Consider the following 17,647-nt stretch of genomic DNA (forward strand, 5'->3'; position numbering starts at 1 on the left):
CTCTCTTGACTATGTGATGACGAGATTTTATTCTTATAGATTTACTCCTAGTTTTGAAGCCCACAGACTGTCTACAACTTATATGAAAAATTTACTAAAAAAAAAAAATTTTTAAACTTCAACTCTCATTTAATCTTAAAATGATAAAGCTTGATTATCAAACATATTTTCTAGGCATAAAGTAATACTTGTCCTGAGAGGAATTGGGATAATACTACTGTATACATTATTAAAGTGGAAAGAAAATGGCAAGAATTATTAAATGGCATACATAAAGAATTTGTATACAAAAATGAACAACTGTGCCTTAAATTTGTTTCACTACTGTTCCAGTCATCTGTCAAACAGTGTACCAAATCTGCAATCCTCTGCATCAAAACCAAGTTTCAAGGCCAGTAAGGGAATGAGATTTGTATTATTGGACCTGCTTATTGGATCATGATTAATTTGCACATATTAAGGGTAAATGAGGCTTAAAAAATTACCTGATTTGATTTGTGTTAACTTAGCATTCAATAACAGTTAAAAAAGCCAATTACGTATTTAAATACTCACGATATTGTAACTGTGAAATTTCCTTCATCCACGCATTATGATAGACTACCTCAAACTCCACCAATACATAGGCAATTCTGTTGTATAATCGAACAACTGCTTTACCTTCTAGACTTGCCAAGATATTTGACTTCTTCTATTAAAACACAGTACATGCAAATTAAAACCATATCAAAAGAAAACCATACTATTGGGGTTTTTCTCAATTTAACTATCAACTATACATTATATAAGTTAATATTACAAATTATGCTTACAGAGTTCTTGAAAACTGTATCAAATATTTATGATGCAAATTTATAGGGCAATAAAGTCATTAAGAACTTGTAAGTAATAAATACTAAATATTTAACAAATGTAAGAGCAATTACTTTATTATACTGTGATAAACACCTGTAATTCACAGTAAAATGGATGTTGATTCTACTCAAAATTGAACAGTAACTAAAAATTGATTTTTAAAAAAAATCTCCTTTTTTAATCAGTAATGATATTTATGTCTGTTTTCTTTGGAGCAGATTTAGGTGATCATTATTTCTATCTGAGGGAAACAGGAAAGTGAAAACCTTTCTCACATAGAAGTTAACTTGGCAGGAGACCCTAGATACTTTACAAGAGAATCATTCAAACATTTCAAGAAATATTATTGCTATAGTGGATCCTAGTATAGCAAGATTCTGACTAATCCAATGAAGGAAGGAAATTCAATATCAGGACATTCCTAAGGGCTATAAATGTTAAAGCTTACGTGGCTGGCACTAACCTTGAGCTGTATGTTAAGTGGTACAGAAAATGTAGCATGACAAGTTCAGTAATGGAATTCCCTGTTACCAGACTAGTTCAGAGATCACCTGCAGTGAAACTGGTGATCAGATTCTCAGTTACAGTACTGCAGCTATTGTGTGGGTCCTTACAGTAAACTTGCTTTTTCAGTGGTACCAGAACACATACACCAGACAATTTCAGGATATCAGGCAGTCCACATTTATGCCTTAAGCTACTCCTGGAAGCCGCTTGGTAAAAAGACCTGATTCTCCATAGAGAACCCTACAGGGCTAGAGGAACAGAAGAGGTGGGTACTCAGTTAAAATACAGGACATGAGTCTTATGTACAAGCCCTGGTCTGCTCCATTACAAAAAGAAGAAAAACACTACTGGCTGGAATGGTGAAATATTTCTTTGTGCAATATGAAGACAGACAGATGAACAATTCAGTGCATATTTCCAGCTTGAGGTGTTAGTTCGGTGGTAAGTCAAAGAAACAGTTTTTCTGGATTTTAGTAAGGCATCTGATACTTTCCCTCAACAGCATCCTTCTGGAAAAGTCCAGCTGTGGGATGAGTGGGTTTATGGTGCGCTGGGTGAAGAACTGGCTAAAGGGCAAAGCTCCAAGGATTGTAGTAAATAGGGCTACATCTGGCTGGTGACTTGTCACCAGTGGTGTTCCTCAGGGTTCAATTCAAGGGCCAGTTCTGTTCAATGTATTTATCAACGCTCTGGATGCAGGAACTGAATGTACCATTAGCAGGTTTGCTGATGATACCAAACTGAGAGGTGCTGTTGACTCTCTTGAGGGACAGGGGGCCTTGCAGAGGGGTCTAGATAGAGTGGAGCATTGGGCTATGATTAATGGGATGAAATTTAACAAGTTGAAATGCCAGATTCTGCACCTAGGACAGAGTAATGCCAGGCACAAGTATAAATTGGGAGAGGAGCGGCTGGAGAGCAGCCCTGCTGAAAGGGCTCTGGGGGTGCTGGTTGACAGCAGGCTAAATATGAATCAGAGTGTGTCCTGGCAACCAAGAGGGCAAACCGCATCCTGGAGTACATTAAACACAGTATAACTAGCTGGTCAAAAGTGGTGATTACCCAGCTGTATTTGGCATCTGTGTGGCCTCACCTTGAGTACTGTGTGCAGTTCTGGCCCCACAATTTAAGAAGGATGTGAAGGTCCTTGAAAACATTCAGAGGAGGGCAACAAAGCTGGTGAAAGGGCCGGAAGGAATGTCCTATGAGGAGCATAAGGACTTTGGGTTTGTCTAGTTTGCAGAAAAGGAGGCTGAGGAGTGACCTCTTTGTGCTCTACAGCTTCTTGAGGAGGGCAACTGGAGAGGGAGGTGCTGAGTCCTTCTCTCTGGTATCCAGTAATAGGATGCGTGGGAATGGTTCAAAGCCGTGTTGGGGAGGTTTAGACTGGACATTAGGAAGCACTTCTTTGCTGAGAGGGTGGTCAAACAGTGGAACAGGCTTCCAAGAGAGGTGGTTGATGCCCCCAACACATGTCAGTGTTTAAGAGGCAGTTAGACAATGCCCTTAACAATGTTTTAACTTTTGGTCAGCGTAGGGCAAGATTTGAAGGAATCAGGACGGCAGGTATTGCTCCGTTGTTAGAAGGGAATGTGCTGGAACTTGTAGGCTATAAACCTTGGGAGGCCTGATAAGGGAAATAGAGAGGCACCGATGTGGTGGAGAATTACTGACCTGTGAGTCATGCTCGATAAAGGGCTGGAACTTAGAGTCTTTTGCAAAAGCAGCTTAGTTGCTAACAGTCCAACTGCTAAAGTTTAAGTACCTACCAATTAGCATGCGCTGATAAGAACTCTGGAGCATAACAACCAATCAGTTTAAAAACCGCATATTCTAATTTCCTATATAAACAAGTGTTATATGCAATAAAACGACTCTCTGCTTGCATCAAGCTGTGTCCCGTCTCTCAATCGCGGCAGGTCAACCCTGAATTGGTCAGGCAGTTGGACTTGATGATTGTTGTAGGTCACTTCTAACTGAAATAGTCTAGTCTAACCTTAGTCTATTCTATTCCTACGTCTTGGGTCTACAACAGTGGTTACTGCAAAGCATATTTTTTTAACTAGATATTCACATACAAACAAACATGTTGCCTAGCATATGAGAAATGACATCATCATAGCCAGAAACATTACAGTAACTCTACTGAAGAAAGACATTTCACCATTACACAAAACACCTAATTTCTCCTCACATCAACTTACATGAAAATAGTTGATTGATTCATTTATCCTTCTGAATAGCTGTCTCACCCACAGTATCTTTCCTGCAACAGGTGGCATGTTTCGAGCAAGAGGAGGGTCATCTTTCTGAATTTGGTAAAGCTACAATAAGAATATCATTAAACACATGGATTAAAAAAAATCTATTGAAATGTTAAACTGTTTTTCCTCTGGTACCACAATTTCTTCCACCTCCCAAACAGATTAAATTTGTGTGGAGTCATACAACAGTTCACTGAGAGAAAAATGTATTGCTTCCCCCACTTGCTACACTGCTGAGATGCACACATTGATACCACTGTTCGTATGTCTCCTGTCTTCATTATCTCATGCTGTTTCTTAGCTGTGCTTACTTATGACAGAGCCCTGAGTACACCAAAAGGCATTGCAAACCTAGGAGCTGAGCAGGCAGTATTCAAGGCCAAGCCTGACAGGTGCAGCTGTGTAACTTTGGAACCATCTGCTGTGAAAGCAAGCTTTGTAAGGAAGTGTTGTGAGAACCTTTGTTGGGGCTTTTCCTCCTTTGCTTGGGAACTGCCCTCAGGAAAGGCCTAAGCTCTATTGTTAACTGAGAGGTCTTACCTGAATAGAAACTTCAACATTGTTCTTCAAACACATACACCTGACTAACAGCTAACATTTCAGGAGTTGGACTTGATGATTGTTGTGGGTCACCTCCAACACAGGATAATCTATGATTCCATGATATGCCCTTTTCTACTAACTTCTTATCAATATGCATGTAGAGACCCCTGGGTACACAGCCCATGCTTTTATCTGTGCCCAAGCAGAGGAAAAAAAAATAAAGGGACAGGGGGCCTGCTCACTGAATGGCTGCATTATAGTCAAGGCAATTTTGTCCTAAAATTATCACATACCAAATTTGCAGTGACAAATTATTCAAGCACTTTAGAACCAGTATTGTAGTGGGAGCAACTTCTTATAAAAAATAACTTGCCTGGCAAAGATAAAAAGCAATCCAATAATATCTAATAAATAGTTAGAACTAGCCAGTATATTGGTGACATAGTCTTCAACAGAAGAGGAATATTTGTATGCACCCAACGTTAGGCATGCAAGCTCATGCTGTGATAACACAAACTGTACTGCTTAAGCAAACACCACTCTTCACTTACTGGCATGTCTTCTTACCCCTATAACTCTCCTGCACAGTCCCAACAAAAGAAATTCAAGTAGCTTCACGGTGAACTTCAGAGGAACTGACATGGATGAAACCCCCTCAGAAAACGTACCTATTTTTTTGGCTAGGAAAAAGCAGCCAGGGGTGGGGTCAGTGATTTCTTAAGCAGGCAGTGCTGCTGAAAATATGTTCATCAAATTAAGCCAGTAATTAGAGGTTCAGAAAGTGTTATATACAGTGAGTAGATAGGGAAAGGACACTGTAAAGAGCGGTTCACAGCAGCCATGCTAGGCTACAGTTTTAAGTCCCTGTTTGGAGGAATCATTTTGTACGAAGTGCAGAGTTTACAGATACTTGGCTCCTCATGTAAACATGTGTCATTCATCTGACAAAATGCAAACATCTCTAAAAAAAAAATATATTTGCATCAGTCTGGTTTTCCAGATGCCCTTTATGCTCATTGAAGAAAAATGGCCATTTCAAGGGAATTATTTAAATCTTCAAGTTAACACGTAAAATAGATCAGATTAATTAAGTCCAGAATACTTGTTTCTTTCTTGAGTAGAAAGGGAATATGGATGTCTAGTTCTTATGCTGATGTTTATTTTGCAGACATATAAAGTCAGGTTAGATGAATCCCTCTCTAAAGTTTAAAGTCCACTGATGTGAACAGTCCCCAGAAGTTAATTCTCATTTATGCTACAGTCATGGTACACTACACAAATCATGGAAAATTACTTCATAAGGAACATAAATACAATGTACCTATATTTTATATCTATTTTATACTGTTAGAGCATTAGATAATAGCCATATATTAATGCAAATAAACTGTAGAGGCTTCATATAACACAAAACCACATGGTATATGCAAATGATGTACAGAGCCAGTAAGGAACATACTTTTTTTTTTTCTTTTATTGGTGAGGAATGACAGAAGAGATTTTGATTTAAAAAGTAAAATTGTGATGACATTTGCCTGCAAGAGCATGTATATCATATTTGCCTACACACTCAGGTCTGTTTTCTGTAACAGGCAAATAGAAGTATGATAAATTGAGCATTGACAGTTAGTGAAATAGGCAGAATAAATAAAAATTATACACATTAAAATATTTGCTCTTATTTTAACATGATGTTTAAAATTTATTGCAGAGAAATGAAATACCTTTTTAATAGCTTCAAGTTCTGCTACAAAATGTTGAAGAATACAACCAAGTGTATGTACTGTTTCTTCTTGAAGGCATGGCATTCTCAGATTTTGAAACCTGTATTAAAAATGAGTACCCAAAGTGATATTTCTAAAAACACAAATAATTTTTTTTTATTTTATTTTGGCGCACATGAACTTCACATAAAATGAAAGAAGGACAAATCTAGGAAATGCTTTTGGATCTGGGAATTTTCTTTTGTTTTGAGCAAGTTTAAGCAAGGTGGAAAGTTCTGCCCTGGTGGGTTTTTGGTTGTGTTTTTTTAGGTTTTTCTTTTAGTATCTTCTTGTATATACAAAATAAACTGTAATGAAATTCAGAAACAGAATATATTGATTCCCACAAGAAAGCTAAAATACATCTTTTATGATTACATGGTTCAGAACACCAATAATGAAAAATTCTTGATTAGGCCCTGTGTTCTAAAATTAGCTGTAGTATTTAAATAGTTCTAGTCAGTAATTTGAGGTTACTTTGAAATATTTTAAAACATAATTGCCAATACCTTTGAAGTAACTGAAGTGCATGCTGTGAAGACAAAATTCTCCCAAAACAGGTACGCATAAATGTCTGTATCTGTATCTAAAGAATATATAATTTAGTATAGTTTTTCTAGTCACAGAATACTATTTTGATGTATGATAATTTCTTAACATAGTAGCATTTTAAATTGTTACTGCTTAAAGCACCAAATAGCAGCCTTCACCAGTCCATGCTTAATATAGTCAATAAATAGGTAGTGTCAGTCAAGTAATCTCTTAAAATGCCAGACAATTTTAGCGAAGAATCAAATCATGTATTGAAAACAGTTGCAGCTTTGTTCTGCCCAAAATCTATCCACGTCTCCAGGCTAATAAACCACCTCCATGTAGATCATTCTCTGAGGTCTCATAATTTTGGTTGCAGAGTGACTGACTTTCAGTGAGGACTATATGATATATTTTACAGCTTCCTTTGGAAGGAGGATAAAGAATGGAAAAAGCCTCCCTTGAGACAAACACAAACTTTATGCTCTTTAGAAGAAGAGCAATATAGCCTATTCACAGTCCAAAGCCTCACTGACATTCCAGGAGATACTGAGTAAGTAGTGATGAGATTCTTCCCCAAGTAAGTTATCAGTAGCAATATTACTTACCCCTAAACCTTCAATTTTTGCCATGAAGTTCACAAAATCCACATCAAATTCTGTTTTTCGTGGATCAAAGATGTCATATTGTTTCTTTTGAACACTTTGGTAGATATTTTTGAATTTTACTGCCATAATATCTATCCCTTCAATGGTAGGCAGACTCAGTGCACAAAAAGTTTGTACTGCAGTTATCATCTCTGTAATCTGAAATATAAACATTATATTCATGCTCATAACAAATTGTTACTTCCTCTATAAATGAAAACCTGAGTAAAATAAAATAAACAATAGCCACTTCTCTAACTATTGCATTCAGAAATGTGCTGCTTCTGAGCTTCTGAAGTGAAGTGTCTTCAACAGAGCATGGTTAATTCAGTTTTCAACATCAGTTCTCACCACAACCCAATACAAAGTAAAATCATCTCTGGGTTTTTTGATGGTAAAGCATTTCTTTTTTAATATTTGACTGTTAGATTCAATAGGATAATATGGAAAAAGAGTTAAAACATGACATATGCATTCACAGAATAAAAAAACCTGACCATACAGATTAGTATATATACTGCATGATAAAGAAAACATCAGACTCTCAGAATTCCTACCCTGTGATGATTGCCCCATTATCCTCTTATCCCTTGCTTGACCTTATTCAGCACCAAGGAGCACCTATTATCTTTTCCCCACAAACTCTATGAATGCTAGTTCAAAATTCTTTCATTGTATTAACAAGCAAAATGTTAAGACCACACCAAGCAGCAAAATCATCTGAAGAACTGTGTTTGGCAGTAACAAGAATTTTTAATGCCTTAGGACACCATTCAAAAAAGCAAAAGGTGTGTTATTTTTCACATAATTTTAAACCTCCTAAAATAATGATCTAGATCAAGATCAATTGGATTATTTCTCTCCACACTAACAGAATTAAATTAACAAATTCTGAAGGCCACTGTAAGGTAATTGCCTGAAGTATTGGGATGACTTACTCTGTGGAAGTGCCTAATTTCTCTCAATAAAGAGTTACAAACTCTTTCACAGGATGATTAAGAGCATGCATGTTGACAAATGTTCACCTTGTAAACTGTTCTTTAGAGAAGCCCTCCTTTTCTACCAATAATAACAGCACACAGTATACTCACTTTTTCTAATCTCCTACAAAAAGCTTCAGATTTTCCAAAAATGTACATTTCCGATACTTCAAATGTCTTTTCTCCTAGAGTTTCCAAAATCTCTTGCTTTGTTTCATGAAAGCATTTCTGATATTCTTTCAACAGAAACATGCAGTCCTAAAAAGTGAAGGAATAAATACCATACTCATTACACTATGCTTAAGGCTGAGAGACTGGAGAACTCAAACCTACTGTCATTCTAAAGTGGTTAATTACCACTGAATCTAGTTTCAGTCAACAAGCAGTAATGATTTACATACAGTGGTTTTCTTTCACTATGTGTAACAAATATTTGCAACATATGAACATACAACACTACAGTACAGTGAAAGATGTAACACTGGGAAATGACTCACCAAAAAAAGAACAGGGAAGTTTTAGTTCTTGTTAAAGTAAAGAGTGGTTTAGAGCCCAGTGAAAAGCAGGTGATGAGTCCTGCTCTAAAGGAGACATTTGAATATTAAGAAAAGCCATTAGCTTGCTTAAGAATGGTCAGACTGTCCTCTAGATAAGGACGGAATTTGGCATAACAGGGTAGTCCATCTGGAACTGCCAGGGGACTTAAAGGAAATTTGTTATACAAATGAATGTGTGTTGACAAGTCTGAGTTAAAGTGAGATTGAAAAATAATCTCTCAGTCGATTATTTACTTAAAATACTAAGACCTTTTCAGATGTAAAAATAATGACTGGTATGAAATGTAAAGTCTATAATCTTTGGAATACAAAATCTTCTGTCAGTTCTTGGAACAGAAAGCACACGTTATCACAATATACTGGCAGTCACCAGACTGTCTGAATATATAGGTATATACAACAATTGGCTATGAATTACAGGACATGAGAAAAGGTCCTCTTTGAAAGGAATGTTCAGGTCTTCAAGAATATACAGATACTAGAATGAAGACTGATCACCATGATTAGAAACTGGGTTTATATTTCTCTCATAGAATAATGAGGGCTTGTCAGCTGTAGAATACTCACAAGATGACCACAATTAAATAGATGAATTATTAGAATCATATCATCCTGTCAGGTCAGGAAAGATACATTCAATACATTTTCTTTTGTACCTCTGGACCTAATTTTTAAAGGACTACGAAATCCTATGCCTTTCAGGGTAAGATAAGAAGTCAGTAGCTAAGATCTGATAAAGGAGAAGGTGGAAATGAAATCAGTATTGGCAACCAGTAACCCCACAGCTGGATGTATTTTGCCATGGCATATTGCACATACTTCATTTGTTCTTAATATGTCACCATCAGCTGAAGAAAAGGAAGACTTTCTTAGCACTGAACTTTCATGGTGTGAAAAGGGGGGGGGGGGTGTGTCACAAAATGGGGGTCTATTCAAATACCAGGTTCTCCATGGTAGAGGAAGATGGTACCATATCAGAAACCCTCAAGAAGGAAGAATGTGGATTATGCAGGATGACAAGATTCCTTGGTCGCACATATGGTGAAGATGCCAATTTCAAGGTCAGCAACAGACCACCCTGACAAAGATGAGGCCATTCTAATTTCAACAAATGCCAGTGGGCTAAGAAATGGGAAAACACTCAAAGTATCATTAAATAAAACAGTAAAGAGGTGTGAAGTACTTGCTAGATATTGATATGGACTTCCTTGTGCATATCAATAGGTAATCAATAGGTTTGGTAGGTAAATAATAAAATACCAAAATACAAACCTTAATTTTTTCAATCACTGTTGATGCCTCCTGCTCCCAGACACAAGACAAGCCACCATCTGTAATATATGCTCTACAGGTCGTGACCATTTGATTTGTAACCTGGCGCAGACAAATGAAAACAAGTAGGTCTCAAGCTTATAAGGAAATGTGCCTGTTTTGCAAAACCGTTCCTTGCTATTTCTTAGCACAGCTTCATGTAAGCAGTTTGTTATTAGCCTCTGCAGTGAAATGCTCAATCCCTTAGACCATTAAATAATAGACACTAGCAAGTATAAATACACAAACATATAAAAAACCCAATTACATAACAGGCAACATAAACATTGCTGCATAATCCATACCTAACATCTGATGTATGGAAAACAGCCACAGCCATGGATAAATTTAGCCTCAAAAAAGCACATATTTCTTAATATCCTAGTTCAAATTGAATTGTAACAAAACTTTACACTTTACCTGGGGTGTTCAAAAAAAAAGTAAAAAAAAAAAGGTGGTATAACAAGGGTCTACTATCAATTTCCCCTATATGCTTACTGGAGGCGTGTATTTTAGTTATAAAGGATTTCTTTGTTCTATAACCATTACACAAACCATGTTTTCCTGCAGTGAATAACTAGATTCCGCAAAATACTTTAGTATAATTATTGAGCTGGTCTTTATTTTTTGTTTAAGGTGGAAAAAATTTACGACCTGATATTCAATTAGCTTTTCAAGTATGACTTGCTTCTGAAAACAGGTAACCTTTTGTCTTTCATACTTTTTGGAGGAATAGCCTAGTCAAACTGATGGCTATCTGCTTAATTAGGTATTCAAGGTTGATAATAACAGAGTCTTTGTGGATTCAGTGACTTAGGAAACAACTGAGCAGATTAATCCAAATCAGGAGATTAATCAAGAAGATAAGAAAAAAATTAATTTTGCTGAACCAAGAATAACAACAAAGTTCCTTCCAGAAGACAAGTCTCTAATCCAAGTTCAGTCATCTCCTGATCAACAGACTTATCCTCCTTTCCCATGCAGACACCCACTATTTATTACCATTCTTTAACAAATGTCCTACTGATTTAAACAATTTTTTTTCTGAAAAATCACATAGTTTTTATAATGAATATTACTTAATATATTTACCTTTATAAACAATGATGTCATCCTCTCAGAACTATTATAATATCTTGAAACACTGTGAATCATTCGAATAGTATTTATCAAGTTTGGTATTCCATGTATCATTGATACCTTAAAGCAGAGTTTTGAGAAAAAACTTACTTTCTATTCTTAGCAACTATATTTCTATTCTATTCACAACTTCTAAATTACATTTTTTCCTAAATCACATGAACCAGTCTTCAAAATGCCATGGCATGTTAACAAAAGTTTCTTGTAAAAAAAAAAAAAAAAAAAAAGCTAATCATACTCAATAATTTTTTAAACCTTAACTAATAAAAACAATAAAACTCATAGATGATTTGGTGAGAAATCAGATTAAAGATATTAATATAAATATTTTAATATGTTATTTTGATGATCAAAATTGAACATTTATTCAAAAAGTACAGGTTGCATTTTTTGGCACAAAAGAAAATATTCTTCCGGCAGCTGACAGTGGTTGTGATTAATGCTTTTGTTTTCCTTCAGATACAGCTGTTAAATATACTCTGTGCAATGACATTGTGATTACAATCATTACGTAAAATATTTCATTCAGACATTTCAAAAAACTCATGAAGTAATTATCGATGAAATTAACATTGTGACAAGTGCCTAATTCATTCAATCATCATGTGAAGCATCTAAATCTTTCACATGTTTCATGAAATCATTGTTCACATGAGTAAAATCAAACCATGGTATTACAAGTGTTCTGTAATTCAATCACTTCTAAAGTATTTTGGAAAAAAAAAAAGAAAAAAGGTAAAAAATGATAATTCATTAACATTATCAGGGACTTATCAGAGACTGCAATTCAGAATATCAAGAAAAAGTAATTTTGACTGTCACTCCTCAACAGAGAAGCCACTTTCGGGCTTCAAACTCAAAGTAAACACACTAATACTCTGGCTAAATATAGCAGGCATTTGCATTTGGCAGAGAAGAGTGTGAAAGAAAGGCTATATGGTATAAAAACAACTGTCAGTATGCACATGTTGTTCATCACCCTTCCCCGCTCCTCCCCCCAAAAGGAATCAGGAGATTCTGAGTCTACTGGTTTTCTTTTTTAATCCTTGACAAAAAAATAAACCCCTGAATAGTGGACTATAGATTTCTCTGAGTCAAAACCTGAGTTAAACGCTCAGTCTAAATTTTCATACAGTAACCCACTTCAGCTACAAATGTGACTATGTGTGATACTGCATACACTAAATGCCATATTTTACACACACACTAAATTTCATATTAAATCTGCATGTACCCCATTCCCAATCTACTAACATTTAAAATACTTTTCAATATCAGATATTAACTTCAACTCAATCCGGAATGTATTTCTTTTTAAAACAGGATATATTTAACCTGGATGTCACTATTTTTAAGTTGAATACCATACAAAATCCTACCTAAATTATCTTGATATCTGGAACGATGTTCCAAGAAACGAAACATAAATTCAGATTTATGCAAATTGTTCCAGATTAAACAAAGAACTATAGTTAACTATCCCGTATTAGTAAAATGATGAACTCTTTAATGCGTTTCCACCCACAAACGTCTCTTTGTTTAAGATAAAAATAATTTTATCTTAATAATTCATGTGAAGCAGCTCGTCATTATGGCCCGGTATCTGGCACCCTCCAGTGATACTCTGAAGAGCTGAAGATAAACAGCGTCTTGGTAATACTGTTTATCATACTCCTCTCACCTACTACAACATGCAGTACCAGTTCTATGTCATATATTATCACAGACTTTTTTCTTCCCCTCAGTTAAAACTTTGAAGTAAGATCCTAAGCTGCCAGCAATTCAAAAGAAATGCAACTCTTCCTAACAGAGAACTGGAGGCAGGTAGGACTAAAACAAGGGGGACTAAAAAACAGAGCAGAAGAAGCAATTTTTCCTAGGCTATTTCCTCCTTCCACCCTATTCTGCACCAATCAATAGAAATATATACCTGTTATAATAATTAGTATTTAATATTAAACCTAATAACTGTTACCTTGAACTAGGGATGACTAGTCTATAAGGACAACCAATTATTTAAATTCTGACTAGCTGGTAGTTCTGCAAACAGAACTAGCTAATACTGTTTTTAATATCAAAATATTAATTTACCCATTTAGGACCCCATTAAGTTTCATTATTCTCTATATAACTGAAATTTTGTTATTTTGGTTACAGCTGTGTGATTGTTCATTGACACGTATGGAATTTTCAGTGAAAGACATATTTTAAGATTCTTTTATTATAAAATATGTATCTGTTTTAGCTCCTTTTAAATATAATATTGGCAGCAGGACTGAATTACTAGGCAATCATATGTATTTATCAATAAATACATATTTTATGTAATATAGAATAAACTAATGCTTTAACATTTAGCTTGACAGGTGTTTAGAAAAAAAAAAATCAGAAAAATAGAAAAGTAAATTAGAAAATTTACTTTTGAGCAAATACAAAGATGATTTCATTTGCCCCGGGCATTCATAAGTAAATACCTAAACTTTGTTTAAAGAATGATGAAAGGCATACTTACAAGATCATAGTTGTAAAGTGGCTGACAAACTTTTTCAAGTGTGCATAAGTATTTCACATTATCTTTCGATTCATTTGCTGCATCTGTGATTCTGGCATCTAACTCTTGCCACATCTAGAGGGAAAACAGTACTGTAAAAAAACTTCATACATAGTGAACTATTTCTTTAACTTGCACTGATGTGCCAGAAGTAAACCCTGGTAAATTAATTTTTTAAAGGGATTGTCAAAGCCAGCAATAAAAGTTAATTTCATTTATGGTAATTTTTATCTATATCTCTAAAAATGCCTTGTTCTTTCTCTTAAAATATTAAGCACACCAGCACCACATCTAAATTTTCCTCTCTTAATTCTTCTCAGGAAATCTCTCTTAGATGCAATGAAACAGAATAATTATCGCAAGCTTTGTCTACTATAGTAAAAAAATAACATAAGAAAAAAAATAATTACCCTTAGTAGTTTAGAATGTCCAACACTCAGAACGTTAATGACAGCTTTGCAGTTTGGTCCTTTGATCTGCTCAATAATAAAATTAAATTTAGCAGACATACATTTCCAGTGCTCTAGTTCAGTCAGTGGACCTGAATCATCAGCTTCTTTCCTCATCTGCTTACTCTCAAGCAGAACCTGCAACCAATTTGAAAAAAACCCAAACATCTACTATAGAGAATAGACAAATCCTTATAAAGGAGAGAAGAAACACTCTGAAGCTACTAACTTAAAAAGGAACAAGCTTGCAGTTATTGACACATGAAAATGGTTCTGATTTGGAAAAGCATCCTAAGTTTGAATTTAATCATATTCTCAAACTGAAATGAAGACAACCAATACATATGTTCAACTGCTGTCATAAACTGGGTGAATTTCAGCATATACCCATATTTTTTCTTTAATCAGACTCTATGGATTGAAAAGCACCAAATGTAACTTCACTTGTAAAAACTTGAACTATTTTAATAAAAACATGAAATATCAGATGTAAAGTCATAAACGTACTCATTTGTATGTTGGTAAAAGTGCAGTCAGCTCTTTTTACATGTCTTTTACATTTTTATTCTCATGAGCTAAACACACTAAACATAGTATGCCCTTACAAGTAAAGTATGTCCAGTCTACACAGATTCTGTATTTTGACAAAGGGTTCAGTGCTTTATCACAGAAGTCTCAGACACCAATTACTTGGATAACTGAGACCTTACCATTTAGGATTTACACAGGATCAAAAATGCCCTATTGGGCTCAGTCAAAGATCTTGCAAAGAGTAGTGTCTCATACCATGACTGGCAGCAGAAACTTAATAGGTAATGTATAGAGTATACCTAACTGTGTGTATATATATATATATATATATATATATATATATGTGGTCCTCACCAGTGTTATTACTCCTGCATCCTTCTGTCCTCTCCTTCTTACTATTTGTGCATTAACTGTTCAGAAACTCTTATTCTTGCTAGACTAAGTTCCTAGGGATAAGGACTACCTACTTAACTTGTGCATAGAAGTGAAGCACTTGTCTTACTCAGGTGGAGATGCAGCTGAAGCCTCCATCTAACTTTAGGCAAGTCTCATATAATTTATAAATAGCTATTCATATTCATGCTGGATTGATGTGTTAAAACAACAACTTACCTGTTCAATTTGTCTATACCATATCATAAGTACTTCTTCTAGCTGCTGAACCATGTCAGGATTATCAGCTGCTGCAGTTACTTTCTCAAAGGACTGGAGTTTAGAAAAATTAATGTAATCTATTTTTTTCAACTCAACAGTTCCTTCAATGCTTATTATAGCCCCTGGAGGGGGGGGGAAAAAGCAATTACAATACAGAACCAATTAAGACTCTAAAATTAATTTCTACCAGTTTAAGCATTTAAATTTGGGAATATATGTCTTCAGTCAGTGTTGTTTCAATGTAATAGCCATTTTACTGCAGTCACATAAAGCAGAAGATTCTTATTTTAAATCCAGTGTTCCTCCTTGTCCTGGTATCAGCTGGGATAGAGTTAATTTTCTTTCTAGTAGCTGCTATACTGTTTTGTTTTGGATTCAGTATGAGAAGAATGTTGATAACACACTGATGTTTTCAGTTAGTATAAACACTACTTGGCAACAAGTCGAGGATTTTTCAGCTTCTCATGCCCAGCCAGCAAGAAGGTTGGAGGGGCACAAGAAGCTGTGAGGAGACACAGCGAGGGCAGCTGACCCAGACTGGCCAAAGGGATATTCCATACCATGTGACATCATGCCAAGTATATAAACTGGGGGAAGTTAGCAGAGGAAGCAGATCACTGCTCAGGAACTAACTGGGCATCAGTCGGCAAGCAACTGCATCATGCATCACTTGTTTTGTATATTCCAATTCTTTTATTATTGTAATTTTACTATTGTTATTAGCAGCATTATTTTCTGTTCTTATCTTAACCCATGAGTTTACTTTTTCTTTTCCCGATTCTCTCCCCATCCCACTGGGCAGGGGGGAAGTGAGCGAGTGGCTGCATGGTGCTTAGTTGCTGACTGGGGTTAAACCACAACATTCTTTAAAAGTAATATATCACTAGAGTGTTAAGTAAATAACCTACTCCTGTATTTATTATGCAAGTAATGGATAATTTTATTTTTCTTGCAGAACATGAAAAGTTCCTTATCTATGTACCACTGCTTTTAAACATAAATTCTTAAGTACAATACCTGTAGTTTGATTTCTTCCTAAATGCAATGATTACCTTCTAAAAATGAAAGGTATCTGTTAATTGTTTCCACGAAATTCTGTTTGTCTTTTGTATCCTGTTTGGTCTGACTTAAAGCACCCCAATTATTTGTTGTGAGGATAGCAGGGAGAAAAACCTTTTCTATCATATTCCTAACACCACATAGGAGTCCTTCAGTGGCATCCAAAACACCAAAGAATATATCCTGGATTGTAACAGAATGATTGTTAGTAATGCAGTAACTTAGACTGGAAACAGTATTATAAAATCAGTGTATTCTTTTTATAAAGGCACTCCAATTTGCCAATGAAAACTTTAATTTAAGGAGACAAAATCTTTACAAAATACTGAATCCTACAATGTGACCATAAGATACTGTTTTCAATAAAAAAAGAGAAGTCAATACTGATTTAATACAGTTTTAAAAGGCTGCCAGGCTATATTTTTTTTTTATTTCAGTTATTTCCCTATCATACAGAAAGTTTGGAAATTTTTAAATAGTACATAACAATTAAAAATATTCCACATATCCCCATCTACAATTAGGTACTAAGTAATGAAACACATGTAGCAAAAATGCTCTGAACGTCCATATCTGAAATTATATTAGAAGCAATTATTTGACTGAATGTATATTACTTTGGTTCAGATGAAATTTTTGTCTACTCTCCAAAACTAAACTTCCTAAGTTCTGACTATTTTTAATATTCCAACATTTTAAATGTCCTTCAAATCAGCAAATATTAGCATATTTCATGTAACTAACTTCCTAGAACATAAATTCCCTTTTATTATCACTTCAGTAAGGAATTTAATGCAAAGGTAATATTTATGACCAATATTGAGACTCTTGATAAAGACAGTTTTTGTATCTTTCTTCTAGTAGTGCTCTTCCCCCTTCACCTTCTTAGCTCTCAAAAGGAGTAAAACATTTTTAATATATAATATAAAGTATATAAATTAATAATGGATTTTCTGTCTGAAGAATTTGAAATCATATTAATTAGAAGATATATGTATAGGACTGATTCTTACAAATTTACAGTCCCTTGAGTACTGCCCAAGTATTAAGACGTGTAGCTATAACTGAGAATGAAGCCCACACTTATCTAAGAATTTGTTTTGTAAACCAGAAAAGCTCATGCTACATAATTTGCATAGGATAAAAGTGTATTTCACACATTCAAAGACACATAAAAGAGAAAGGTACAAGTAAACTTTTCCTCTCCTGGTATATGCAATAAAGTCTTCTCAGTGAGTCATTCTAGTTTAGAGATTTTGATGCCATCTAAAATATACTTGGTGGCTTTAAGTTCTTCAAAAACAG

General features: G+C 35.0%; 1 protein-coding gene across 1 annotated transcript in view; it reads right to left on the reverse strand.

The window, feature by feature from the left end:
- The window catches only part of DNAH8 (dynein, axonemal, heavy chain 8), a 154,877-nt gene that overhangs the window by 132,639 nt on the left and 4,591 nt on the right, over nucleotides 1-17,647 (reverse strand). The window contains exons 4-15 of the mRNA XM_010581130.1: nucleotides 16,336-16,525; nucleotides 15,242-15,405; nucleotides 14,060-14,236; nucleotides 13,611-13,724; nucleotides 11,051-11,158; nucleotides 9,920-10,021; nucleotides 8,202-8,348; nucleotides 7,072-7,269; nucleotides 6,442-6,518; nucleotides 5,894-5,993; nucleotides 3,567-3,686; nucleotides 556-691 (exon numbers count right to left, since the gene is read on the reverse strand). Of these exons, the coding sequence (XP_010579432.1) occupies nucleotides 556-691; nucleotides 3,567-3,686; nucleotides 5,894-5,993; nucleotides 6,442-6,518; nucleotides 7,072-7,269; nucleotides 8,202-8,348; nucleotides 9,920-10,021; nucleotides 11,051-11,158; nucleotides 13,611-13,724; nucleotides 14,060-14,236; nucleotides 15,242-15,405; nucleotides 16,336-16,525 (1,633 nt within the window). The remainder of the gene's footprint in view (nucleotides 1-555; nucleotides 692-3,566; nucleotides 3,687-5,893; nucleotides 5,994-6,441; nucleotides 6,519-7,071; nucleotides 7,270-8,201; nucleotides 8,349-9,919; nucleotides 10,022-11,050; nucleotides 11,159-13,610; nucleotides 13,725-14,059; nucleotides 14,237-15,241; nucleotides 15,406-16,335; nucleotides 16,526-17,647) is intronic.

Source organism: Haliaeetus leucocephalus, unplaced genomic scaffold, assembly GCF_000737465.1.
Source record: "Haliaeetus leucocephalus isolate CR32 unplaced genomic scaffold, Haliaeetus_leucocephalus-4.0 Scaffold752, whole genome shotgun sequence".
Lineage (NCBI taxonomy): Eukaryota > Metazoa > Chordata > Aves > Accipitriformes > Accipitridae > Haliaeetus > Haliaeetus leucocephalus.